The following is a 27,370-nucleotide window of genomic DNA, read 5'->3' as shown; positions in this document are numbered from 1 at the left end:
GGGTTATTTTGGTCGATGGCGGGTGGCAGGTGGCTGAGATGCTGAGGTTCAGGACTAAGGATGAGCATGGAGACAGGTGACGCAGGCAGGTCTTGGTGACAGGTTTGAAGTGGACCCTGAGGTAGGAGCCGGGGTTCCAGCTTGGATCCCTCTGGGCTTGGAAGGCCCAGTAGGGTGTAGGGGAAGTCTACAGGTTCAGCCTTCAATGTCTGGTTGGTTTCTGGGGCTTCTGGGCTCAAAGGGAGGAGTCTGGACCTCCTTGACTCTGTGTGTGTGTGTGTGTGTGTGTGTGTGTGTGTGTGTGTGTCCGTCCACCAGTGTGTGTCTTTTGCAACAGAATATGTTGGCTATACAGAGATACAGCCCTTTTTAAGAGGGAGAGATCCCAGAGTTCATCATGGACTTTTTCATAGTCACCAAGAGGACTGTTAATTCTTCTGTCTTTATTTGAAACATTTGTATCAGTGCATTTATAGTTGTAATTTTTGGGTACACATTTTATACTCAAATATTTTTTTTAATGTGTATTTATTTTGAGAGAGAGAGAGAGAGAGAGAGAGAATGTGGGGGAGTGGCAGGGAGAGAGGGAGAGAGAACAGGAGAGCTGTCAGCCCCCCGATGCGGGGCTCGATCCCACGAACCGTGAGATCACGACCTGAGCCGAAATCAAGAGTCAGACGCTTAACTGACTGAGCCACCCAGGCGCCCCTCACATCCTTTTTTAGAACATTGAATAGCGGGAGAATGTATTTGCTCATCTCTCTGTCAGTCTGTGTGTGCCCATGGCACTGTCAGCATGTAAAGCCCGGGGCAGGGTTTGGGCATATGCAGAGGCGGGGCCCTGGTCCACAGGCGTTCCTGACATCCCTCCTTTCCTGTGAGCGTTTCCCCCAGTAACGAATCCATGGCAGTAACATTCCTCACAGGCAAAGACTGGGCACTTGAAACCCTTTGCTGCTAACAGCAGCCCGTTTCCTGAAAAGTAGCTGGCAGGAGGAATGGAGGTTCTGAGAGAAAGGTGGGAAGCCGCTATCTCTGTGAGTGTTTATGTGAAGGCTTATCTTTCTGGAGGAGGTAGAGGAGGGGAGGAGGAGGAAGGGGGTGATCAGGCAGCCATTTTGGCAGCCTCACCCCTGTAGGAGGCCCAGAGCTGAATCAGAGGCAGGATCCACAGAAGAGAAGGGGGCGACAGAGTCCCCTCCCACTTGGGCACACGCCAGCCAGAGGCCAGCCAGCATCTCAGGGGAAAGCCGACTGCTGCTTCCAAGCTGAATTGGATGCTATCAATTTGTATGATTATTCAAGGATGTAATTTTCCTTTACAAGTGCGATGATAAGAAAGAGATGCTGAGGAGGAGCCAGGGGAAAACTTGCAAATTAATATATACACTAGTCTCCCTGTGTATGGACATGCGGCTTTACAGTTCCTACTAACGAGTACATTTCAACTCTCTTACACAACAGTAGCCCAACTCAGGGAGAAGAATTGGCAAATCTTATCAGCCTGCGCAGCGAATATGGAAGCTGGCAAAACTCAAGCTGGCTTTGTCAGTGTTATCAAGGTTCTAACCAGGGTGCCCAGGTAGCTTAGTCGCTAAGCATCTGACTTCCACTCAGGTCATGATCTCACGGTTCATGAGTTTGAGCCCCGCATCGGGTGAGCTCGAGCCCCGCTTCCGATGAGCCCCGGATTTCCCTCTCTCTCCCTCTCTCTCTGTCTCTGCCCTTTGCTTGCGCGCCCTCTCTCTCTCTCAGAAAAAAAAAAAAAAAAGTTCTAACCAGCTAGCGTGGGCTCTCAAGGTATCTGCCTGTGCACATGGCTGCTGTGGCTGACCCTCTGGGAAGACAGATACTTGGGAACCCATTTGATGGTTTGGGTTTATGGAAGGAAGTTTCTGTAGCGTTGCAAGAGGGTGTGGGTGGAATGTCCCATCCCTCCAGGGTTGCTGCCACCCCTGCCATTGGGAATGTCTTCTGGTTTCTTTTGGCATCTGTTGCAGCACTTTTTCATTGAAAAAAAAAAAAAATAGGTGAACATAATTTTTACAGCAAGTGTTAATTGTGTGCTTAAAACAAAAAACAAAAAACAAAACCCAGCAGGGCGCCTGGATGGCTCAGTTGGTTAAATGTCTGATTCTTGATTTCAGCTCAGATCATGATTTCATGGTTCCTGAGATTGATCCTCACGTTGGGCTTTGCCCTGACAGCGTGGAGCCTGCTTGGGATTCTCTCTCTCCCTCACTTACCCCTCCCGCCCACCTCATGCCTTCTCTCTCTCAAACACACACATACACATACACCAAACTTCAAGAAATAAAGGACTTTCCCTTTAACAAAAGAGTAAATCTAATGTCATTTCTTGCTGTCTTTCCTCCTTGCAGGAATTTACCCAGTGGATATTTTGGAAGATGACCCTGAAAGGCATCTGGAAGCAACTCTGGGTTATTATGCGACACTCAGGGAAGGGATACGGTCCTCAGTAGAGGTTTTCTCTCTTCCCACTGGGGAGCAGGTATGTGTGATGTTCCTTGTTGGTAGAAAGCTCTGGAAAAATCTAGCTCACTAGAAAGTAGAATGTCAGTACTAGTATGAATATTATAGATTAAGAAAATAATAACTTCCAGAGTGAATGCTAGAATAATTCCACTTTGAGAAGCAGAAGGAATCCTAGAATAGGCTTTGGGAGTCCTGAGTATAAAGTCCAGTTATGCGAGGCAGTGAGTGAGACAGCCTGTTGTGAATCCCACATTTACCGCTTACTAGCTGTGTGATCTTGAGCAAGTGTCTTAACCTCTCTGGTTTTGGTGTTCTTATATTTAAAACTGGGACAATAACAGAGCTTATCTTGTACTGTTGTTATGGGGACTGAAGGAGACACTGTGTGATGCCTGGTTGGGCCTCAGTTTCCCCATGTGTAAAATGAGGGGATTGGTTGCTCTTTGGTCTCTAGGGTTTGGCTCAGTTTTAAAATTTTGTGATTTGGAATGAAGTTTTGTCAGCTGGAATGTAATTATATAAAAAATGATTTTTAGTACCGATAAGATTGCATTTTTTAAAAAAAAGTTTATTTATTTTGATAGAGAGCGAGTAGGGGAGGAGCAGAGAGAAAGGGAGAGAGAGAAAAGGGTAGAGACAATCCAAAGCAGATTCCATACTGTCAGTACAGAGCCCGATGTGGGGCTCGAACCCATGAACCATGAGATCATGACCGGAGCCTAAATCAGACGCTTAACCGACTGAACCACCCAGGCGCCCCAAGATTGCCTTTTGAATAAGGACTGGAAGGGAACAGAGAGAAATGAAAAACATTTATTTGTTAGGATGGTGGGACTGTGGGTAAAATTTTAAAATCGTGTTACCTTTAAGAATGTTTTTTCCCCATGCAGTAAGTAAAAAGAATGTGTGAATCTTGGGCTGTACCTAAGTCAGTCACGTTTCTTTCAGATTTGAGTCTGATGTTCGAAGAGACAAGATTTTCTTGTTTTATAAGATTTTACTCGTATCAGATATCATTGCTGTCTACCCGGCATAGTGGGGTTGTTACAGAGTTAATTAGGAAAGTGGCTGGTGCAGCTTATATAGTGTGGCTTCCTTGAGATTTTGGAGATGCTAATTCATAACTCCTAGATGAATCTCTGGGGTGATTCCACATTGTTGATCTGCAGAGGGAGGTCCCTGCACGCACACGCTTTCGGCGCCCCCTAGTGGCGGTTAAGCCGGAAGAGGACGCAAGCTGTCCATTAGGGTTAGGGAGGGTTGCTAATTCTTGGGGAGCCAGACGCTGTGGGCTGCAGGGTGGGACCGAGTGTGGGGAAGCCTAGATAACCTGAGAAGCTGGTGAAATACAAGAGTTAGCCCTGGAGTACCTTAGGATGCAGTTTCAATCCTCTGCTTTCATTTCACGCTTATTTATGAGATTTCCTTCCTTAAAAAACCCGAATGTGTACGTGTGCTCAGTGAGCCAGTAATTTTAGTGTTCTTAGCAAAAACATAACAAAATAAGACAGTTTTTAAAATTAAGTTGTTTTCATGTGATAGAAATGCTGAAATGACTTTATATCTATCTGCTTCTCCCCCTTAAAGGAAAATAAGTTTCCACGAGAACATTATCCATTTGTTTTCCTACCATTTTAGCAATTACTTAAGCAATGGTAGCCGTTTTGTACCACTTAGTGGTTGAAATAGTCTAATTTGGGGTGGCATCGGACCTCCTCATCGCTTTTAGCAAATTTAACTTTTCTTTTTGAATCCAGAGAAATTTTTCCAAACAAAAAGGAAGATGAGAAAGCGGTTTGAGGATATGTCGTACCCCATCGATCTGGTTCTTCAAAAAGTCCTAATGAACTGTTTCCAGTCTTGAAATTGTCCTATCACGTTTAAACAGTAATACTTATGATTTTTTTTTTCTGGTAATAAACCACCATATGCTGGGATAATTAATTGTATTATTAATTGCATAATTAATAATATTTTGTATAATATTTGGGAAACTGTAGCCAGGGACAGATAGAATTAAAAAAAACCAAAGCTAACTGCTGTGAACATTTTGACATGTTTCATTTGATTTTTATTTCTGCATATACATTTTAAACATTCAGGTCCTCTCAGAATACAATATTGTCTGTAAGAAACATCTTTTTATGTCAATACAATGCTCTGTGTGTATATTTTTGAAAAGATTTTATTTCTGGGGGCGCCTGGGTGGCTCAGTTGGTTGAGCATCCGACTTTGGCTCAGGTCATGATCTCGTGGTTCATGAGTTCGAGTCCTGCATCAGGCTCTGCACTGACAGCTCGGAGCTCAGAGCCTGGAGCCTGCTGTAGATTCTGTGTCTCCCTCTCTCTCTGGCCCTTCCCCACTCATGCTGTGTCTCTTTTGCTCTCAAAAATAAATAAACATTAAAAAATGTAAAAAAAAAAAAAAAGATTTTATTTTTAAGTAATCGCTACACCTAAAATGGGACTCAAACCTCCAACCCCAAGATCGAGAGTCGCATGCTTCACCCACTGAGACAGTCAGGGGCTCCTGTATGTATTGTTTTTAATGGCCTGTAACAGCCCCCTAGTGGGTAAACTGTGCTTCACAGAACCACCGTGGGAGGGCCAGCTCGGAGACTGTCCCTAACGGTGACTTGAATTTGTTAAGAAACAGTTCTCCAAAACCACGGAGGCCTGCTGTAAACTTTTACAGGCATCCTGCCTGCCTCGCTCAGCTGACACATTCTTTTCTCATTTTCTTATACTCTCCTCGGTTTTCAAAACAGGCTTTGCAGTGGAACATGTTGGCCTTTTGCTTTGGGAGCCAGGAGCAGTGGGCTCGATGGCCCCAAAGAGGGCTGGGATGGCAGCGCTTTCGAGAAGGCTCTCGGACAGTCCCCGCATTACAGGCTCCACACATGCTGCTTGGTGTTCCTCTGGTTCATAAGCACACAGGCACCGGCACTGAGGTTCTCTGCCCCTGGGCCGCCCCAGACCCAGAGCTGAGCCTTCAGGGCCCAGAGAGGGTATGGGTTTATTGAGACGGCTTGCGGAGACCAGTGGCAGGGCGGCAGGCAGCCTGAGTGGCATCGTGGGTGGACGCAGGCTTGTTGAGGCTGTTTCCATGGAGTGGCCACAGGAATACAGTGGAGGCCAGCCTGGCAGGTGCAAGCCCGAGGTGAGCGTGTGGCCATTGGCTTTTGTAGGCTGAGGCCCAAGGGGGATTTGGGTGGGGGAGGCTGATGAAGCCCAAAGCATATGGAAGGGAGGGACTGGAAGGGTATCAGTTGAGTAGGTATTTAATCAGTCCTTGGATAGATGGACAAGTAAACAATGGATGGAGAGGGTTTTGCTGGGTGGGAGACAAAGGAAGGGCCTTTGTCACTTGCCACTTGTGTTTAGCTCAGAGTGGGTAAAGGTTTCCATTTCTAAATTGCCTCCATCCTGTCAAATTAACCTCCGCGTAACAGTTCTTTTGGTGAATATTGTGCTAGTTAATTGTTAAGTCATTTCCCGTGCCCTTACCAGGATGACAGAACAAAATGGTGATTTCATTATTATTTTTTTTTTTCAGATTAAACTGGAAGCTTCGTCTGTTTGCTTTTGCACCATGTACCGTGACGAACCTCAACATAAAATATTAGCCTTGGTTAATCCCCAGGACACAAAGACAGGTTGGTGGTTATTAATGGATTAAGCAAGAATTCTGATTGAATTGCTTTTGCAGCTAATGGAATTAAATACATGGAATGGTGGTTGTACTCTTAGGCCGGACCTAGAAGAATATCAAGGCAGAAGTGATTTATTTTCAGCCTTTAGAGATCTGATACTGCATTATTTTTGTTTATTGACACACATATTGGCTTTTGTATTAAGACACTCGACACCTTCGGAGAGCCTGGGTGGCTCAGTCGGTTAAGCGCCTGACTTCGGGTCAGGTCAAATCTCACGGTTTGTGGGTTCGAGCCCTGCATCGGGCTCTGTGTTGACAGCTCAGAGCCTAGAGCCTGTTTTGGATTCTGTGTCTCCCTTTCTCTCTCTCTGCTCCTCCCTGGCTCTCACTCTCTCTCTCTCTCTCAAAAATAAATAAACGTGAAAAAAAAAAAAAAGACACCAGACACCCTCATACCCACGATGACTGTATTCCGAGCTGCCTTTGAGGGTAGTACGTGCTGTTGTTGTTAATAACATGTACGGGTTGTGTGCAGAGGGTGGAGCCCTTTTGTTGGAGTGTCCCCACAGTCCTATGAAGCACAGGGACTATTCTTATCCCCCATGTACAAATCAGGCCTCTGATGGTCAAGTAATTTGCCTCGGGCCACACAGCTAGTGCATTGCAGGGGAGTTTTGCAAGGTGATGATTGGGTGGGGTTTTGTTTCTGGTGAGGAAGTTTATTTAATCTGTAACTCATTTATTCTTCCGCTGCATTATGAAGAGACCATTTGAGACTGATTTCAGCTCCTTGGAGTGAGTGCTGAGTTGCATATGGGGGTAGGGATCTGGGGCTGTTGGTAGTGGGCGGCAGGAGGTGGCTAGGGGAGAAGGTTCCCAGCCCATCATTCCACCTGGGGCCCAGGGCACCGGTGAGCTGTAAGCAAAACACCTTTGAAGTCTCTGACTTCAAGGGGGCCCCAATTTAAGTTCCATTCTATAAAAACTTTTTTTTAAATGTTTATTTTATTGCTGAGATACACAGAGCATGAGCAGGACAGGGGCAGAGAGGGAGAGGGAGACACAGAATCTGAAGCAGGCTCCAGGCTCTGAACTGTCAGGGCAGAGCCCTGCGTGGAGCTCTAACCCACAAACCGTGAGATCCTGACCCGAGCCGAAGTCAGAAGCTTAACCGACTGAGCAACCCAGGTGCCCCAGTTTCCTTTCTATTTTGGAAATTTTCTCTTTGATTATACTTTTCTGTGTTTTATGGGTGTTTTTTTCAGTGACCATGTATTATTTTCCTAATAAGAAATTAAAAAAGACCAAACCAACCCTTTATCAGTCAGCCCTCTGTAAACGATGTGTTATCTGGTGAAAGTTTGGGGTTACAGATCTTTAACTACAGTTTGCAGAGGGGGCTTTCTTCAGCTCTCCAGCCCCCCTGGAGAAAGACCTTTGCTTTTCACCCTGTGTACCCAGCATTTGTACTCAGAGGACACTGCTTGATTGGTGTCACAAAGCCCAAGGTGGTATCCTGGACTGGAGAAAGTTATTCAGCCCAGAGACTGTTGTTTCTGCTTCTTTTCTTGTTCATCTGGAGACACAAGTGTTCTTAGCTAGCTCTTTGTGGGAGCTTTTAGCATGTTGGCAAAGCCTCTTCATTGGTCCAAGGCTGAGAGTGGCTGCTGTGTGTGAGAGCTTTCTGGTTCAGGTTCAGGACTCTTTCCATTTCTGTCCAACAAAGCCTTGGTTGCCATGAACAAAGGGGCTATGAGAACCCCAGGCCTTCGGCATTGCCTTGGATTTGGGACTCCACCACCAGGTTAGCGAAAGTAACAAGATGTGCCCACAGGGACTCTTCGCGGCGAACAGATTGTCAACAAAACTCAAAATATCACTTGCCGATTTTAAGCAAACGTCCAAATATCAGCAGCGCTCCCCCCCTCCCCCCACCTTTCTTCGGCATTTAACAATATCCTGGTTATAGGTCTTTAACTATAATTTGCATAATGTAAACATGTGACTGACTCATAAATCTGTTTCCTATTTATACTGTACTTAATTTTTTGGTTGTTTTCAAGAATGTATTATAATAAATATTCATAAGCTATGAGAAATCTCACTCTGGACCTTTCCTTATATATAATAGCGCTTTAAATAAAGTTTTCAAATGTTTTCCTACTGGCTGGGGCTCTGTGGTGCTTGCTGAAATTTTGCACGAGTTCCAGAAAGTGCGCAGGTGTTATGCGTACCTCACGCTCTTTAATCTAGTATTTCGAAGCCGACACGAGTGCATGAACGCACCTTCTGTAGGTGGTTTGAACTCGGAAGCAGCGGATGCTGTCGTAGACCCTCTTCCCAGCTCTGACCCGCTTGTCACATCACCCCCGTGCCTGGTTGTGACCGTTGTGTCCCTGGTTCCTTTGTAATTCTGTATGGACAGTTACATCGGTGAAGGCCATGTGTGTGTTTGGGTGGACACTAAAGGGATCTGAAGCTGTTTGATAAGCCCCATGTAGGAGTTAATCGTTGAGAAGCTGGTTGAGTCCATCACAGCAATTCTCGATAACCCTGTGAGCAAATGGCAAACATCCTGGAGTTCTGAATTCCCGGGGACAAGCAGTTAACGTGCATGACAGGCTGGTGTTGGGATGTAAGTCATGAAGCTCTCCAGCTTCTTCCTCAAAGATGCTGGAGATGCACTTTCCAGAAAGGTGGTTTGAGAAGCACGTGCCTTCGTCCCTGTGGGGTTCACTCTTCACTGTTTCTCTGATCAGAGGCCGGCCGGTCACCAACGCTGCTGAGGACCCCCATTCCTTAGTTGCCTCTCAAGGGCCTTATCTTTCATTTCTTTCCCCTTGTTTTATTATTCCTTCTATTTTTAAATTCTTAACTGATGTCAAGTGTTTACAGAGATGAAAAAATAACTCCTTATCAAAAAAAGCTGTGGTCTTTTTCTTCTCTCCTGCATTCAATCAAAACTGCTTACCCTAGCATTCCAGATTCCCACCAACTGATGGCCCTTGGCCTTTCCCATTTCCTCCTGTGATTTGCAGGGAAGCATAGGATGAACCCGGACGATGGTGTCAGAGACGACTAATTTGGCATCCTGGCTCTGCCAACCTCCTGGGCGACCCAGAGAAGTGATTTGACCCGAGCTCATCTGTCATTTGCAAACTGGGATGCCTCACTTCACAGGGTGGTGGTGAGCATGAAGTGATTTGTGGCAGAAAAGCTGATGACGCTCTGGACCGTCCAGGGCCAAGAGTAGGCGTGATGCCCGTCGTGTTTTTCCGTCACGGCGCCCTTGGCTCTTGCACGTGAGCCCACGTGGCGCTTGCTCTTCCTCCGTCTTCGAGTGTTGTGTGATAGAAGCAGGGGATTTTAGAGCGGGAGGCATTCTCACCAAGTGCTGGCCACGCTTTGGCAGCTGCGTGACCTCCGGATGAATTCTGCCTGCAAACCTCATGGATAGGCAGGCAGTACCACGCTAGGCCAGTTTAGCCTGTGTTTGAACAAACCCAATTGTAAGAGAGTTGTTTTCCGGCTACTGATCCCAGACCGCCTCGTGGGATAAGTGTCATCTAGTCCGTCCAAAAGCAACCAATGATCAAGGGTGTGCCCGGGAGGACGTGTCTCTGCACCACCCGGGGAAAAAGACACAGATGGAGGTTTTCATCCTGAGAAAGCACAGTGAGCCCCGGCATTGCAGTGGGGCTGCTGGACAGCAGACGTGACCTGGGACTGCGGTAATGGAAAGGTAATATCCCGGTGCAATTACAGATTTGTTCTCTTTGGTGCTGCTGAGACCGCATATGAAGCAAACTGGCACTTGTCCATGGAGAATAACCGGGGTGATGAGAGGGCTTGAAACCATTTGAACAAGGCTTGAAGAGACTAGGGCTATTCAGCTTTGGAGGAGGGATGCAGGGGTCCAGAAGCTCATGATTGCAGGGCTGTGTAGATCATTAGGTCCGGTATTTTCCAAGGAGATTTTGGCGGGGAGTGCGGTTGAATTTCAGGAGAGAAGAGGATGGATGATCTTTTGAATTTTATTTCAATCCTAAATATATCAAGGAAAAAGTTTGCAATTCCTACTAATACGCCTTTGATACTTATCTAACACTTGTTAATCTAAAAAAAAAAAAAAAAAAGAAGAAAGGAAAATATGTCTCCCAGCTGAGAGCCCATAGCTAGAATTGAAAGATTTGTCTAAGGTTTATTTAAAAAAAAATTTTTTTTAGGGGCGCCTGGGTGGCTCAGTTGGTTGGGCATCTGACTTCGGCTCAGGTCACGATCTCGCGGTCGGTGAGTTTGAGCCCCGCATCAGGCTCTGTGCTGACAGCTCAGAGCCTGGAGCCTGCTTCAGATTCTGCCCCTCCTCCACTCATGCTCTGTCTCTCTCTGCCCCTCTCTCTGCCCCTCCTCCACTCATGCTCTGTCTCTCTCTCTCTCTGTCAAAAATAAACTTAAAAAAAAATTAAAAAAAATCTTTTTATTTGTCTTTGAGAGAGAGACAGAGTCAGAGTATGAGCAGGGGAGGGGCAGAGAGAGGGGGAGGTACAAAATTTGAAGCAGGCTCCAGGCTCTGAGCCATCAGCACAGAGCCCAATGAGGGGCTTGAACCCACAGACCTTGAGATCGTGACCTGAGCCAAAGTCGGACACTTAGCCGACTGAGCCATCCAGATGCCCCTAAGGTTTACTTTTTAAAACAGCAAATGATGCCTCTTTTGTGGCAGGGCTAATAAAGTTGGTATGTAAATCTGTCAGAGTCTTGAGGGTGGTGTCTGGGGAGCACTGGGCTCTAGTCTGGGGCCTCTGCATCCTGGGATAGACTGTTCTATTCTGGGACAGCTCTGAGTATTAGAACATTTCTTCGTAAGGAATCCAAACTGATAGGCCCGTATGTCTCCTTCCTGGCCTGGTGCCCCCACTGGGGCCATCCAGGCTTGCAGTTGTAGGCAGGGCTCCTCCACAGGATAGATCTTCCCAGGCGTGGGTCAGCTGCCATGTCTGACACACATTTCTCATTCTTCAGCTGCTCCCCCTGTGACATGGGCTCCAGGGTCATGACATCCTGGATTCTTTTCTGAGTCAGATCTAGGCTTCTCCTGGAACACGGCGTCCAGGGCCCGGATCACGGACGCTGTCGAGGGAAGGACCTGGGTTTTGGAGTCACTTAGACCTGATTTCAAATCCTTGGTCCTTGGTGAGTGGGGTGGCCTGGGTTAAGCTATTTAGCATCTCTGAGCTTCAGTTTCCTGTCTTTTTACTCAGCGGTGTGGCCCGTGGCCCAGCTGTGAGATAGCACCAGGAAGCTTGTTAGAAATAAACGGCTGGAGGTGGAGCAGCTGGGTGGCTCAGTCGGTTGGGCGACAGACCTTAGTTCAGGTCATAATGTCACGGTGTGAGTTCAGACCCCGCTTCGGACTCTGCACTGGTGGTGTGGAGCCTCCTTGGGATTCTTTCTCTCTCCGTCTCTCTGCTCCTCTGCCACTTGCTCATACTCATGCATACTCTCTCTCTCTCAAGATAAATAAATAACTTACAAAAAAAAAAAAAAGAAATGCAATTACAATTACTCATCGTGCCTCGGCATTTCAGTGGAACCAACCAAAGGTTGACTCACCTCCAGCTGACAGCTCATTACCATGCATGCCTGGCTTCTGGGCTTTTTCAGCACAAACTCATTATTAAAGACATGGCCCCGTCCTCCAAAATTTGTGGAGTTGATGTTTTGAACCCACAGGAAAGACTACTTTTATTCCCATTATATGTATAAACAGATTTATTGAGACATAATTCACATGTCATACAATTACCCATTAAAACATTTTTTTAAATGTTTGTTTATTTTTGAGAGAGAGAGAGGATGCGTGTGAGCAGGGGAGGAACCGAGAGAGAGAGAGAGAGAGAGAGAGAAAGAGGAAGACGGGATCTGAAGATGGCTCAGTGCTCATAGCAGACAGCCCCATGCGGGGCTCCAACTCATGAACCTCGAGATCATGACCTGAGCTGAAGTCAGACACTTAACCGACTGACCACTCAGGCGCCCCATACAACCACCCATTTAAAACCTATAGTTCGATGGTTGTTAGTATATTCATAGAGTTTTGCATTTACCACCACGCTTGCTTTTCGTTATCCCTAAAGGAAGCCAACCTGTCTCCCCTTGTGTGTCACTGTCTTCTGCCCACCTATCCTCCTCAGCCTTAGGCAATCTACTCTGTTTCTATGAATTTGTCTGTTCTGGATGTTTCATATGAATGGAGTCACGGCCTTTTGAGTCTAATTTCTTTCACTTAGCATGATGTTTTCAGGGATCATCCATGTTGTAGATGCTTTAGTACATTTATTTTTATGGTTCCACACTATTCCATTGTATGGATATACTACATTTTATGTATCCATTTATCAGTTGTTGGACATTTGGGTTATTGCCACCATTGGGCTATTACGAATAATGCGGCTGTGGAAATTCATGTACGTGGTTTTGTGTGGATAGATATGCATACGTCTCTTTAAGTCAGCGTTTTTGTTTCCTTCAGATAGATACTCAGAAGTGCAGTTGCTGGATCACATGGTAGTTTTATTTTAAATTTTGTGAGGAACCTCCATACTGCTTTCCATAGGGGCTGCACCAAAGTACGTTCCCACCAATAGTGCGCAAAGGTTTCTTTTTCTCCACATCCTCACCAAAGTCTTTTTGATACTAGCCTTTCTAACAGGTATGAGGTGATGTCTCATTATTATTTTGGCTTGCATTTCCCTGATGGTGAGTAATATTGGACGCTTTGTCATGTACCTGTTGGCCATGTGTATGACCTCTTTGGAAAAATGTCTACTCATCCTAAGTGTGTTTTGAGACTCAGTTTCCAGTGCGTGGAGGGGGTGTTTTCCCATACAACACCAAGTAATTCTCCATATACCAGCTGGGTGTTACACCATTCAACTCAGGTCTGACACCATCTATCCAGAGGTAGCATCGATCCCAGAGGATAAGGAATTCAATCCTATAAGACTCCCGAGTCCCTTCAGATGCCAGTTACAAGCCCAGGCTATTGCTTTTACTTCTGACCAACTGGCTACATATTGGAGGTTCCCATGACCTTGTCTTTGAACTTTCTATGCCAGTTGCACATCTAGGTTGTTACCTGTTTTCAGACTGCTATAAAAGCAGAGTTTTCTACTTCTTTAGTTTGATTTGTTTGCCAGAGTGGCTCACGGAATTCAGAGAAACATTTCATTTACTAGATTACTGGTTTATATAATAGGATATAACTCAGAACAGCCAGATGGAAGAGTTGTATAGGGTGAGGTATGAGGAATAGGCAAGGAGGTTTCGTGTCCACTCCAGGGATGCCATTCTTCTGTTAACTCCACATACTCACCAGCCTGGGAACTCTTCAAACCCCCTCCTTTATGATATGGACATGATAGTTTAAATCATTGGCCATTGGTAATTGATTCACCCCTTAGCCTCTCTCCTGTTCTCAGAGGTCAAGGTGATGGGATTGAAAGTTTCCATGGCTAATCACATGGCTTGTTCTCCTAAAACCAGTGTCTATCTTTAGAAGCTGCAAAAATCGTCTTGTGAACCTAACAAGAGACACCTTTGTCACTTAAGAAATTGTAATGAGCTCCTAAAAGAGCTCTGCCAGAAACAGGGATGAAGATCATCCCTGCCCCCTCTCTCTCTCTTCCTTGTTATAATTCACAGTATAACACAGATCCTCTGCCCATTTTGTAATCAGATTATTTGTTTTTTTTCTATGGAGTTGTAGGAGTTCTTTATATATTTTGTATACTAACCCTTTACCAAATATATGATTTGCAAATACTTTCTCCTATTTGGTAGGTTGCTTTTTCATTTTGTCGACGGTTTCCTTTGCTGTGCAGAGGCTTTTGAGTTTGATGTAGCCCCACTTGTTTATTTTGCTTTTGTTGCCTTTGCTTTTGGTGTCAGATCCAAAAATCGTTGCCAAGACCAATGTCAAGGAGTCATTGTGGTTTTTAAAGAATCTTATTTATTTTATGTTTATTTTTATTTTTTAGACCATTGTGGTTTTGATTTGCATTTCCCTCATGACTAATGATGTTGAACATCTTTTCAAGTGTTTACTGGCCATTTTTATGTCTTCTTAGGAAGAATTATCTATTTCAGACTCTTTGTCCATTTTTACATTGGATTATTTGTGTTCTTATTTTTGAGTTGTAAGAATTCTTTATGTATTCTGGACACAAGTCCCTTATTAGGTATATGATTTGCAAAAAATTTTCTCCTCTTCTATGGGTTGTCTTTTTACTTTCCTTTTAGTGTCCTTAGAAGCACAAAAGTTTCAAATTGAAAAGAAAATTTAAATTTATTTATTTTTAGAGAGAGAGAGCAAGTGGAGAGTGTCAGAGAGAGAGGGGAGAGAGAGAATCCCAAGCAGGCCCTGCACTGTCAGCATAGAGCCTGATGTGGGACTTGAACTCACAAACTGTGAGATCGTGACCTGAGCTGAAATCAAGAGTTGGACGCTTAACCAACTGAGCCACCCGGGCACCCCTAAAATTTTTTGTTATGGTCAGTTTATCTATGTTTTGTTGCTTGTGCTTTTGTGTCATATCTAAGAAGTCTTTGCTTGTTTCAAGAGCAGGTCCTTCCATCCGGTTAGATTAACCCTTCCTTCTGGCCGTTTAGTTAATGTCATTTAGCCTTCGACGGTGTGCATTCTTTTTTTTAAGTTTATTTATTTTATCTTCAAGTAATCTCTCCACCCAATGTGGGGCTTAAACTCATGACGCTGAGATAAGGAGCTGCATGCTCTCCTGACTGAGCCAGCCAGGTGCCCCTGAAGGTGTGCACTTTATTTTTTAATCCAAATCATTTAAAAAATGCTGTTTTTTTTTTTAATTCATGCAGTTATGATACCACTAAATATACACCCAACCTGTTATTTAGCATATATTTCTGGTTCATCCATAAGGAGATTTAAAGATGTTTTCTGAAATGCATGCCTGAAATTAAGAATGGAGGAAATCTGGCTCGTGAAATTAGGATTACTTATGTTTAGGTATTTTCCGAACACTAGCCTGGCACACTTGTTAGCAAAGGTAAGTGAGGCCAGTTTGTCTTCTTTGGTCTTGGTGAATTCATGCTGATTTTATTTTATTTTTAAATTTTTTTTAATGTTTGTTTATTTTTAAGAGAGAGACACAGAGCACGAGTAAGGGAGGGGCAGAGACAGGGAGGGAGACACAGAATCCGAAACAGGCTCCAGGCTCTGCACGGTCAGCACAGAGCCCAATGTGGGGCTTGAACTCGGGAACAGTGAGATGACCTGAGCAGAAGTTGGACGCTCAACTGACTGAGCCACCCAGGCGCCCCAATTCATGCTGATTTTAAAGCCAGTCTTTCTTTTCTAGGGTCGTTATGGACCGTCTTTTATAATTCGTTCTAGACTGTCATGAGGAGGGGATGTTCAGGGAACCAGACATTGGTTCCCAGATCTACATCTTCTCCTAACACATTAGGATAGTTCTGGCTCATTTGTTTTTTGTTTGTTTGTTTGTTTGTTTTGTTTTGGCCCAACCCTGGCCTCCCATACTCCCAGAGATTAAGGCTTACAACTTCAGGATTACATTCGCAGGACTTTCTGGCCCCTGGGACATAAATTCCCAGTGTCTAGAGACTTGAGCTTTTCTGAAAGTAGCTAACGCACCCCTCTTGCCTTTGCACTATTTCCAGTTGCCAACCTTGCTCCTAATTTGGAGCAAGTGAAGATGGTCTTCTGTGACCATTAGAGCACCTGGCTAAGGAATGTTTCTACCTCCAGGTTCTCCCCTTGAGTTTAGGCACAGCTCACTCTATTTTCTTGAATATTTTCCTAGCCTGCCCGAACTTACTCACTGCTGCAGTCTTTCCCATATGACCTTAAAGGATTGTGCTGGGCCTGGGGACCTGTCCTTGGTTATGGGGGTGCCTCTTACCCTCTACACTTGGTCTTTTAACATCTGACCCTCTCTGTTGGAAGGTGTCTCGGCAAGCTCCTGGCCCCATGTATAGTTTTCCTAGATGATGTCTACCTGTTTTCCATGTTAGGAAACCTGCCAGATTTTTTTTTCAGCACTTTTTCTGACAATTGTCTTTTTGATATATATATATATATTTTTCATATAAAACCCAGTGGTCAGATGATCAGAGGAGACGGTGAAGAATATCAGAGGCTGATTAAAAAATGGTAATTTATAATTGAGTCAAGTGAAAGAGAGTTAATGCTACAGCATTATAGAAATTTCTGGAATAAGGGGTCTTTTGGGTATTGCTGGGTGGAGGGAGGGGCCAGCCCTGGTTCTTGGCAGGGAGGTGGCAGTCTGGTCAAAACAGGGGGCGGGAGTTCTCCACTGTCTATTTTCTGGGATCGCTGGTTCTCTTTCCTGGCATTTGGGCTCACTGGTGGTCACACAGTGGTCACAGGGGCTGCCCCTCTGCCCTGCAGGGCTGGGGGCTCTGGACCCAAAGGAGCACCTGCAGAGGCACAGGGGACCCAGAAGCTCATCCCGCCACCCTGCCACTGTCCCCCAGCAGCTTCCCATCTTGCAGTCTGGCCATGACTCACCTGGTCCCTTCTTTGAATATTTTAAAGTTTCCTTTCACAGAACCTTCTCATTATGCTCCGGGCCGTTGGCTGCTGGGAGGCCATGCTGAGGGCAGTTAGATGCCTTGTGATGCTCTGGAGGATGGTGGGCTCTGGGGCTGGAGACGGGGGTCCTGTTTGGTTCTTCAGCTCTTTGCAGAGTGCCTTATGGTGCCCAGAAGGGAGGATGAGTGGGAGCACAAGCCACCAGATCCTTGGGAGGACGCTTAGAGCGCAGGGGAGGGATGCCTGGCGGGGAGGGCACGGGTTGGGGAAACAGTGGGGAGGACGGGACTGGGGGTGGATGGCAGGGACGGGGAGGACGGGCTGGGAATGGCTCAGCTCTCAGCTGAGCTTGGCGCTGGTGCCTACAGTGCTGGGCAACCGGGAGGGAAAATCACCTTGTGGGTGAGGGGAAGCAGCGCTCGCGTCTGAAGGGGTCTGTGGGAGCTCAGATTGGAGGGTGGGATCTGGGTGGGGTCCTGGGTGCACCTTCAATGTGGGGCACATCCCTGGTGGCCGTTCATTCTCGAGTCATTTCTGGTGGCTCATCTCCGTGGGCAGACCGTCGGCTCCTGGACGGGAGGGCTCTTCCGGGTGGGTGTTGGGCCAGTTCTCGTAGGCTCCCTGTGCAGGGGCGGGGTGGGGTGGGGGTGGGGGTGGGGGCGGCAAGGCTGAAAAACAACGGGATACTTCCGGCGCAGCGGGATACTTCCGGCGCAGGCGGCCGGAGGAGAGATTGTTTGTGGTCTTTTCACTGCATGTTGACTTCTCTGATTAGAACATCTATCCCCCTAGCTCGCTTCCAGGACGTTTTGTGACCAAGCATAACACTCATCCTTCAAATTGCTGCTAATTTATTTACAGTTTTTGGTGATTGCATGTCATGTGCACCCTGAGAAAAACAAGCAGGGAATCAAAAAATGATGATTTTTTCCTGGAAAAGCATGCCCGTTCTAGGCCTGCAGCGACAGCAACGAGCCAAGGCAAACATTCAGATGAAACTGGAACCTGTGTGGAGCCCGCCTTCCCAGTGGCCGTCGCGGGGCCGGGCGGGATTGCGACATGCCAGGCCCCCGTCCAGGCCTTCTGGGGGCCGCGTTTGGGGCAGGTGGGTGGTGGGTCGTGGGTAGGGGGTGGAAGGTGTGCCCCTGAGGTGCCCAGGGAGCTTCAGAATTGGGGAACCCTATCTGGGATGCTCCTCACCCCTGAGTGTGCTGTCTGGATTTTGGAGAGGGGTCAAGGGGGGAAGGCCAGAAGGTGACGGTGGAAGGGTGCTGCGGATTTGTGACTCCCAGAAAGGGAGCTCTTAATCCTGAGTGGGCCTTAAAGGGAGAGGCCTGGCCTCCTGGCGGGTAGGGTGGATGGGGCTTAAACACAGCTCCGTTTAGTGGGATGAACCTGCCGATGCGACTCGATGAAACGGTGGTTTCTGTCTATCCAGTAAAAAGCAAGCTTATATGGCGGGAGGGGAGTGGGTGGGGGAGAGGCTTGTTGGCCTGGTAAAGTCTGAATTTCAGCACGTGGGGAAGTCATTGCAGTTTTTCTGGCTCTGAAGTGTGATGGCCCCACAGACTCGCGAAGCCAAGTGTAACCAGGGACCCCACCTGGTAACCACCTGGTTACCAGGCACCCCGTGGGTGCAGCGTCCCAGGACTGTGTGGACTTGGGATCCTTATGTTTGAGTCTGTGCTTGCTTTTTGGTGATGCAGAGGGCCCAAGATGGGTCCCTCCCCCCACTTTCCACATTAGTGGAGTCTCACTGAAGTGGGTTTGACAGTTTGGGGGAAAAGAGCGCTGGCCAGAAATGCAGCTTCAGTTTAAATACCTGTTCCCCCTCGGCAGCTAAGGTGCCCGTGTGACCATGGACGTGAGGCCGGGACCAGGTGGCCCCCAGGTTAAGTAGGACCCGAGTTCCCTTAAGCTAGAGGAGCTCCACGCTGGAAGCCGAGGGTTCTGTTTTCCTTGGGCAGTGACCGATGCAGACCGAAGAGCCACTCACAGTGACAGCATCGTGTTTTGGGAACACATGTTGGCTATTGTTTGGGATTTTCTTCATTATTCCGTGTTAATTTATGGCACTTACTGTGAGTTGGATTTAAGCGTAGGGGAAAACAGCATCCCACAAACAAAGACATGTCATTCTTACCAAGGGACTCATGGTATTTGCAACACAGGGGAGGTCCAAGGAAAATATTTCTAGTGCCAAAGATGGAGCCATTGTCTGGGGGTGGGGGTGCGTCTTTGAGGCATCTGAGGGTTTTACCGCTGCATCTAGGGCTGTCTGCACCTTTCTCTGCTTCCCTGAGCCCTGAGAAACTCACCGCGTTTGCCTTGGTCCAGACTGGTGATTTTGAGATTCCTTTCCTAGATGGACTAGCTTTGGTGTGGGTTTCTTTTTCTTTTCTTTTCTTTTCTTTTCTTTTCTTTTCTTTTCTTTTCTTTCTTTCTTTCTTTCTTTCTTTCTTTCTTTCTTTCTTCTTTTCCTTCCTTCCTTCCTTCCTTCCTTCCTTCCTTCCTTCCTTCCTTCCTTATTTAGAGGGGAGCCTGGGTGCCTCAGTCAGTTGAGTGTCAGACTTCGGCTCAGGTCAGATCTCACCATTCCTGAGTTTGAGCCCCCGCGTCGGGCTCTGTGCTGACAGTTCAGAGCCTGGAGCCTGCTTCAGGTTCTGTGTCTCCCTCTCTCTCTGCCCCTCCCCTGCTCATGCTGTCTCTCTTTTTCAAAAATAAGTAAACGTTAAAAATAATTAAGTTTACTTATTGTAGAGACAGAGAGAGACAGAGAGAGACACAGAGGGGGAGAGAGAGAGAGAGAGAGAAAGAGAATCCCAAGCAGGCTCCACACTGTCAGTACAGAGCCCGATGTGGGACTCAAACTCATGAACTGTGAGATCATGACCTGAGCCGAAATCAACAGCTTGACGTTTAACTTACTGAGCCACCCAGGAGCCCAATGTGAGTTTCTTTCTGCCCCAACACCTTGCATTCCAGCGGCACCTCAGGAACCAGGCACCCCATCTTGTCCCTCTTCCTTGAATTAAACTCTTAGACTTATGAAAACAAAATTGCTTAAGGCAAGAGAGGCCTGAGAACTACAGGGAGGCTGTTGCAAATATACTGCAAACCAGATGTTTCTTTCTCTATGGCAGAGAGGCGCCCGAGTTCATGGGGCATCTGGGGAAGTATTTTCCTTTAAGGAAGACATCTGTATGGAAATGGTAGCCCAAGTAATGTAATGTGACAGTTGCTATGTCAACTTGCGTATTTTTCCCCTCCCCTTAAATTATTGACCGGCTCGGTCAATGTTGCATAAAAGTCATGTAATGCCTTGGAATGTGTTTATGTGCTATCCTCTGCCAGAACTTTTCAACGTTTTTTTTTTTTTTTTTTCCTATGTGTATTTTGCTTTTGGGAAGATGGCCTGTCACTTTGGTTTAACTGTACTCTTTTTTTGTGGAATTACATATTTCTTAGATTTGTAACGGGGCAATCAATGGCAGCTTAGACTCTGGGGGAGTGATCAAGTTAAGGCAGAGGGTGGGCAGTAGGGGGACTTGAAGCCCCTTCAGTTGTGATCGAAGAAGTATAGACCATGGGCCAGGACATGAACAGATTGCAGTTAGTGGCGGGGGGGGGGGAGGTAAGGGGTGTGTGTGTGTGTTGTGCGTGTGTGTGTTGTGTGTGTGTGTGTGTGTGCGTGTAAACCCTTTCCTCTTTGGTTCCTATGATGTTACGGGGGCAGGAACCTTCTCTGTGTCTCTGCTGTGTATCTAGCTGCCTGCTGGCTGACTTGACCTTGTTAGCTTTAACAAGCATTTCAAAACTAAAGCCTTTCCGTTTCCTCTTGTCCTCACTTCTTCCTGGGGAAGGCACCTGCATCTTCCACTCAGGCTTGAGAGCTGGCTGCCAACCTCTGCCCCACCCTGTCTCTTAGGCCTTAGCCCAGTTTGATTCCTCAGGTGGTGTTTTCTGTCCTCTGGGAATCTCCCTCCCCACCAGCCTGACCGCTGTGGTCAGCCCCTGTTCACTTCTTGTCTGGATCAACACTTGTTCTCCCTGCCTCCAGCTTCACCTAAAACCATTCTCTACACTCCATCAGGGAGATCCTTCTCCAACAACCTTTTTTTTTTAAACAACAACAACACTTTTTTAAAAATGTGTATTTATTTGAGAGAGAAAGAGAGACAGACAGTATGAGCGGGGGAGGAGCAGAGAGAGAGGGAGACACAGAATCCAAAGCAGGCTCCAGGCTCTGAGCTGACAGCTCAGAGCCCAACACAGGGCTCGAACTCATGAACCATGAGATCATGACCTGAGCCAAACAAAGTCAGACGCTTAACTGACTGAGCCACCCAGGCGCCCCAAACTTTTCTTTTTTTTAACTTCAAAATGGCTAATTCCTCCTACCTGGGCATAATCCAACTGTTCTCTTTTTTGTTTTTCATTACAAAAATTAAAAAAAAAATTATTTTATTTTTGAGAGAGAGAGAGAAACAGAGTACAAGCAGAGGAGGGGCATAGAGAGTGGGAGACACAGAATATGACGCAGGCTCCAGGCTCTGAGCTGTCAACACAGAGCCTGACTCAGGGCTTGAACCCTCAAGCTGTGAGATCATGACCTGAGCTGAAGTTGGATGCTTAACTGACTGAGCCACCCAGGCGCGCCCCCCCCATTTTTTTAAGTTTATTTATTTTGAGAGAGAGATCACACCAACCTGGGGGAGAGGCAGAAAGACAGGGGGAGAGAGGATCCCAAGCAGGCTCCACACTGACAGCGCAGAGCCCAGTGTGGGGCTCGACTTCACGAATCGTGAGATCGTGACCTGAGCCGAAACGAAGAGTTAGATGCTCAACCAACTGAGCTACCCAGGCACCCCCTGCCCCCCCACCCCAACTGTTCTCTTTCTAAAACACTACTCTGATTATGTCTCTCATTGGTCAGACTATTCTAGAAACTTCTGAAGCTAATATCTCAGCTTGGTCCCAACAGCCTCCAGCTCTGAAGCCCAGTCTGGCTCAGGACTTTCATTGGCATTCTGCCCCAGCCCCCCCACCCTTCCCCCCTGCCGAAAGACTGCTGGTCTGAATATTCGTGTGCCCCGTAAACTCATATGTTGAAATCCAAACCCAGTGGGATGGCATTAGGAAGTAGGGTTTGGGGGAGGTGCTCCACCCTCGTGAATGGGAATCAGTGCCCCTACTAAAGAGACCCCAGAGGGCTGCCTTGTCCCTTCTGCCCTGTAAAGACACCTAGAGAAGTTAGCAGTTTGGAATGTGGAAGGGGGCTCTCACCAGAGCCTGCTCATGCTGGCAGCCCGCTCTCAGCCTCCCAGAACTACGAGAAACACGTTTCTGTTGTTCACAAGCCTGTACAAGTCCGTGGTGTTTTGTCATGTCAGCCCAAATGGATGAGCGCACAGCCCCTGGGTGGGTGCGTGATGGCCGCTCATGCCCGAGAGTGCTGGTCATGGTGTGTGTGGTCACGGCCTGGTCACCTGTCCTGCCCCTGCTGATGCCAAGCGCAGTGCCTGGCCCTTGTCCTTGTTTGCTGAATAAGTGGCAGGCTCCTTCCCCTACCCGAAGCGCAAAATGAAATCCTAAAGCATCCGCCCTAGTAAGGTCTTTCCATGCTGATCTCTCCTTTCTTGTCACAGTGTCTTTTTCTTGTCTGTTCCTCATCTTTCATCCGTGTCTTTCTTTTTGTTTTTAAATTTTTTTTTTAAACGTTTATTTATTTTCGAGACAGAGAGAGACAGAGCATGAGCAGGGGAGGGGCAGGGAGAGAGGGAGACACAGAATCGGAAGCAGGCTCCAGGCTCTGAGCCATCAGCCCAGAGCCCGACGCGGGGCTCGAACTCACAGACCGCGAGATCGTGACCTGAGCTGAAGTCGGACGCTTAACCGACTGAGCCACCCAGGCGCCCCATCATCCCTCTCTTTCTGACTCTGTCAGCTTTCGTCGGGGCCTGGCCCTTGGCTCTGTCCTTTTGTCTCTCCTTCACGTGGAGATTGGGGGATCTGGAACCAACAGGACTCGGTTCACACCCAGTCCCAACGCTGCTGTTTATGGGCACCTGGCCTTGACTAGGTTTCTTCACGCCTCTGAGCCTCACCTGAAAAAAAAAAAAGAATCAGCCGTGCAAGCGTTAACTGAGATACTGCCCTTGGCGCTGTGCCAGATGCTTGGTGCGTGCTTGCACCTGTGGTTGTGGTACCTGTTCTTGTTTTAAAACTGTAACTGGGTCGTGCTCCTTTTTTTCTCCAAAGCGTGGTGGCTGGCAGTGAGTCCTCCCTGATCGGCCGCCTCCCTTCTCCCCGCGCTGTCAGTTCCTGTCCTTGCCCGTCATGCTGTGCCCTCTCACATCTCTGAGGCCTGTCACCTACCGTACCTGGAGCCCCCTTTCCTACCTGGGCTGACGCCTCCTTCAGGCCTGCCGGGGGCGCCTTCCGCCGCAGACTCTCCCGGCCCCTCAGTGGGAATGCCTGCCTCTTGCTCTCTGCTGCCCTGTAGCACGCGGCCTCCATCTGACTTCACTGTATTCCGTTTCACGTCCCAGGCAATTGTCTCCTCCTCGGAGTTGTCAGTGTCTTAAGCCAGAGTCTAAATTTAATCCCTTGAGTGGATTTATTATGTGCTTTGCACGTAATAGTGACTCAACGTGTGGGTTGCATGAGCAACATGTGCTTCAGAATCGTGACCTTCGGAGGGTCTGTGTGTGATGTGGGTGCATCCTGCTGCCTGCCTGTGTGCTGGGGCAGATGAGGAGGGACGGTGAGCACAACCACAGGTGCTCCTGCCTCCTCCCTGGATACTGCTCATCCATCACAGTGCTCCTTTCACAGTGCTCCTCCTTGCTGAGTTAGAAGGTGGCCTCAAAATCCTTCTCAGGAAAGGGGCGCCTGGGGGACTCAGTCAGCTGAGCCTCTGACCTCGGCTCAGGTCATGATCTCGGGGTTCGTGGGGTCAAACCCGGCATCGGGCTCTGTGCTGACAGCTCGGAGCCTGGAGCCTGCTTCGGATTCTGGGTCTCCCTCTCTCTCTGCCCCTCCCCCACTTATGTGTGCGCTCGCGCTCTCCCCCTCTCTCTCTCAAAAATAAATAAATAAAAACATTAAAAAAAATCCTTGTGAGGAGTGCTCGCCTCTGTCACAGCCCGTCCATCCTTTCAAGGACAGGTGACAACCAGTGCTCCCTGACCCGTACTATGGAAAAATCTTGTCAACTTCTTAGCAATGATTGCTTTGCTTATTTATTCATTATAAAAAGCATGTTTAAACAAAAAAGGACTTAGCTCCTTTAAGAGATCTTGGGAGGCAAGATGAAAGGTTTAAAAATTTTGTCAGGGGATGCCTGGGTGGCTCAGTCAGTTAAGTGTCTGACTTCGGCTCAGGTCATGATCTCACGGTTGGTGAGTTCGAGCCCCGCGTCGGGCTCTGTGCTGACAGCTCTGAGCCTGGAGCCTGCTTCAGATTCTGTGTCTTCTCCCTCTCTCTCTGACCCTAGCCTGCTCATGCTCTGTGTGTGTCTCTCTCTCTCTCACGAATAAATAAACACTTAAAAAAATTTAAAAACTTTGTCAGGAGGCACTGAGTGGGTTCAAATGTGTGTCTTCATCGAGCCTGAGGTGCTCCTTCAACAGCCTTGGAAGGAGAAAGTGAGGAAGACGGTGGTGAGCTTAACATTCCCTGACAGAGAAAGGAACGGCCACGAGAAAATGTGGTGTGTACAAACCTGTATCCACTTGAGGGAGCAGACAGGATAGTAGAGGTCAAGCTGGAGAAAGAAAGATAGACATTTCCTTGCAAACCAGAGCAGGAAGTTTGGAATGGGAGTTTCCAGGAAGACACGGGAGTGTTATGAAGCAGTTTCCATTGTCTCATTGACAAAAGCCAACAAGTGACAAAAGGGCTTTTCATGCTTATTTGATATCCCAGAGAACCACTTGAAGCAGGTGGAGGAAGTTTCTGGAAACCACTGACAAGCTTCAAATACCTGAGGAAAAGCAGTTTGGTGAGGTGGACTCATTCACCTAACCTGCGAATGACCAGGTGAGAGGATGTTGTGGTCTCCACTTGACAGGTGGGGGCTCAAGGCTGGGTGAAGGTCATATAACTAGGAATTGGAGAAGCCAGAATTTGAACCCCATCTGGTTCTGAAGTCTGTAGTTTTTTCCCTACACAGGTGCACAGGGCCATATCTAAATGTTTATGTCATCTTGTTCTCCACTGGCACGGAAGTCTGTTAGAGACTGGTGAGTGAATAAAGTCTATATTTTGTTGAGATGGTATTTATTAAGAGTGAGGAGTCTGTATCTAGCTTCATTTTTGTGTGTGTGGATGCCTAATTGTACCAGCACCATTTGTTGAAAAGACTATCTTTGTTCCATTGTATTGCCTTTGCTCCTTTGTCAAAGATCAGTGGACTATATTTATGGGGGACTATTTCTGGGTTCTCCATTGTGTTCCACTGATCTTTCTTTCACCTTTCATTCATCTTTCTTTCATTGTCTCTTCTTTCACCAAAATCACACTGTCTTGATTACAGCTTTATAGTAAGCTTTATATATTTATATATATGGATACTAAAAAGCTTTAAGTAGCTTTGTAGTAAGTCTTGAAGTTAGTTAGTGTCATTCCTCCAAATTTGTTCTCCTTTAATCTTGTTTTGGCTATTCTGGGTCTTTTGCCTCTCCCTCTAAACTTGGGAATCAGTGTTGCTATTCACAAAATAACTTGTTGGGATTTTGATTGGGATTGCATTGAGCCAAAAGATCGTATTGGGAAGAACTGACATCTGTACGATATTGAGTCGTTGTCTTTTTTTTTTTTATTGAAGAAATTTTTTTAGTGTTTATTTTTGAGAGAGAGAGAGACAGAGTGTGAATGGGGGAGGAGCAGAGAAAGAGAGGGAGACACAGACTTGGAAACAGGCTCCAGGCTCTGAGCTGCCAGTACAGAGCCCGATTCGGGGCTCAAACTTGGGAATGGCCAGATCATGACTTAGGCAGAAGTCGGATGCTTAACCAACTGAGTCACCTAGGCGCCCCCCCTCCCCCGCCTTTTTTTTTTTTTTTTTTTTAAATTTTTTTTTTCAACGTTTATTTATTTTGGGACAGAGAGAGACAGAGCATGAACGGGGGAGGGGCAGAGAGAGAGGGAGACACAGAATCGGAAACAGGCTCCAGGCTCTGAGCCATCAGCCCAGAGCCCGACGCGGGGCTCGAACTCACAGACCGCGAGATCGTGACCTGGCTGAAGTTGGACGCTTAACCGACTGCGCCACCCAGGCGCCCCTCCCCCGCCTTTTTAATGTTTATTAACATCTGAAGTAGGCTCTGAGCTGATAGTAGAGAGACCCATGCAGGGCTCCAACTCATGAACCGCGAGATCATGACCTGAGCCGAAGTTGGCACTTAACCGACTGAACCACCCAGGCACCGAACAATATTGAGTTGTCTTATCCATGAACGTAGAATGTCTCATTATTAGTTCTTTGATTCTGTTTGTCAGAGTTTTATAATTTTCCTCATAGATCTTGTGCATATTTTGTTAGCTTTATACCTAAGTATTTCATTTTGGGGGGTGCTGATGTCAATGGTATTGTGTTTTTAACTTCAAATTCCACTTGTTCATTGCTGGTATATAGGAAAGCATTTGGCTTTTGTATATTAGCTTTCTATCCTGGAACCTTGTTGTGACCAACGTTTACAGCCCTGTCTTTCTATCGGTTAGGCCTCGTTGCAGCTATCCCTACTACTTGAGGTGCCCTGAGTATGGCCTTGGACTTGTAGGGCTCTGTGCCTCTGCTCACAGGTTATGCTGCCTGTAGTGCCCTTGCCTGTTGTCTCTGCCTGTTGAAACCTTACCCACGGATCCAGAACCCAAGCTGTCTGAATTCCCTGGGGATGCTTTCCCAACACCCCTCTGCAGAATTGCCTTTCTCCTCTGGGTCCTGGTGATGCGTTGGCTCCCGTCTGGACTCTGGCACCTTTCGCGCCCCGGCCTGTATTGGAGCAGCTTGTTTAGCACTCCTTCCTCCGCAGGCTGCCACCTCCCAAGGGCAAGAATGGGGATTTACGTATCGGCCTCTGAGGGCCTAGGACAGACAGCACTGTTCATGCATTCAGGAACTCGGCCATGGGTAGTCGAATGCAGTTTGACCATGCTGAGTTGCCATGAAGCCGGGCCACTGGGAGGTAGTAGCCTTAGGGATCTCACTGTCTTAACTTGTTTGGGAAACTTTGGAGTGTTCACAGGATAGAATCCATTACTGACATTTCTTTGTGGTGCACATCGCCTGTCGCTCAGGGGGGCAGGGAAATTAAATCCACGCAGTGAGGCTGGCCTTTAACTAGTAACGTCCTCTTGACTGTTGTCACCACTGCGCAGCCTTCTGCGATGTCCAGTCTCTGCTCAGGCCCTCGATGGGAGAGAGCCCGAGGGATGCCGATCACATTTTCTTTTAAAACCACAGGTGTGTGGCTTCCGCTTTCTAACTCTTGGAACTTTCTGGCTTCAGGGTCTCAGAAGTGATGCCCTGAGGCTGGCTCTGCAGTGCCTGTCAGTCCCCAGGATCCGTCCTTTGTCCTTGCTGAGCTGGCTGTAGTCTCTCTC

At 47.3% G+C, this 27,370-nt stretch overlaps 1 protein-coding gene and 1 long non-coding RNA gene across 4 annotated transcripts in view; one reads left to right on the top strand and one right to left on the bottom strand.

Annotated features, from left to right (window-relative positions):
* FAM169B (family with sequence similarity 169 member B) overlaps positions 1-27,370 on the top strand; it is an 87,217-nt gene that overhangs the window by 18,551 nt on the left and 41,296 nt on the right. For all 3 annotated transcript variants that reach the window (XM_030317478.1, XM_030317477.1, XM_030317476.1), the window contains exons 2-3: positions 2,382-2,512; positions 6,052-6,151. In XM_030317478.1, coding sequence (XP_030173338.1) covers positions 2,382-2,512; positions 6,052-6,151 — 231 coding nt within the window. The remainder of the gene's footprint in view (positions 1-2,381; positions 2,513-6,051; positions 6,152-27,370) is intronic.
* LOC115515564 lies at positions 16,336-17,320 on the bottom strand. Its single transcript, XR_003969336.1, has 3 exons — positions 17,158-17,320; positions 16,739-16,921; positions 16,336-16,647 (listed from the first exon to the last, which is right to left on the bottom strand). It is a non-coding gene; the product is annotated as an uncharacterized LOC115515564 (long non-coding RNA).

This window comes from Lynx canadensis, chromosome B3, assembly GCF_007474595.2.
Source record: "Lynx canadensis isolate LIC74 chromosome B3, mLynCan4.pri.v2, whole genome shotgun sequence".
Lineage (NCBI taxonomy): Eukaryota > Metazoa > Chordata > Mammalia > Carnivora > Felidae > Lynx > Lynx canadensis.
Note: the sequence above shows the minus strand (reverse complement) of the source record. Positions and strands in the feature narration are given on the sequence as shown.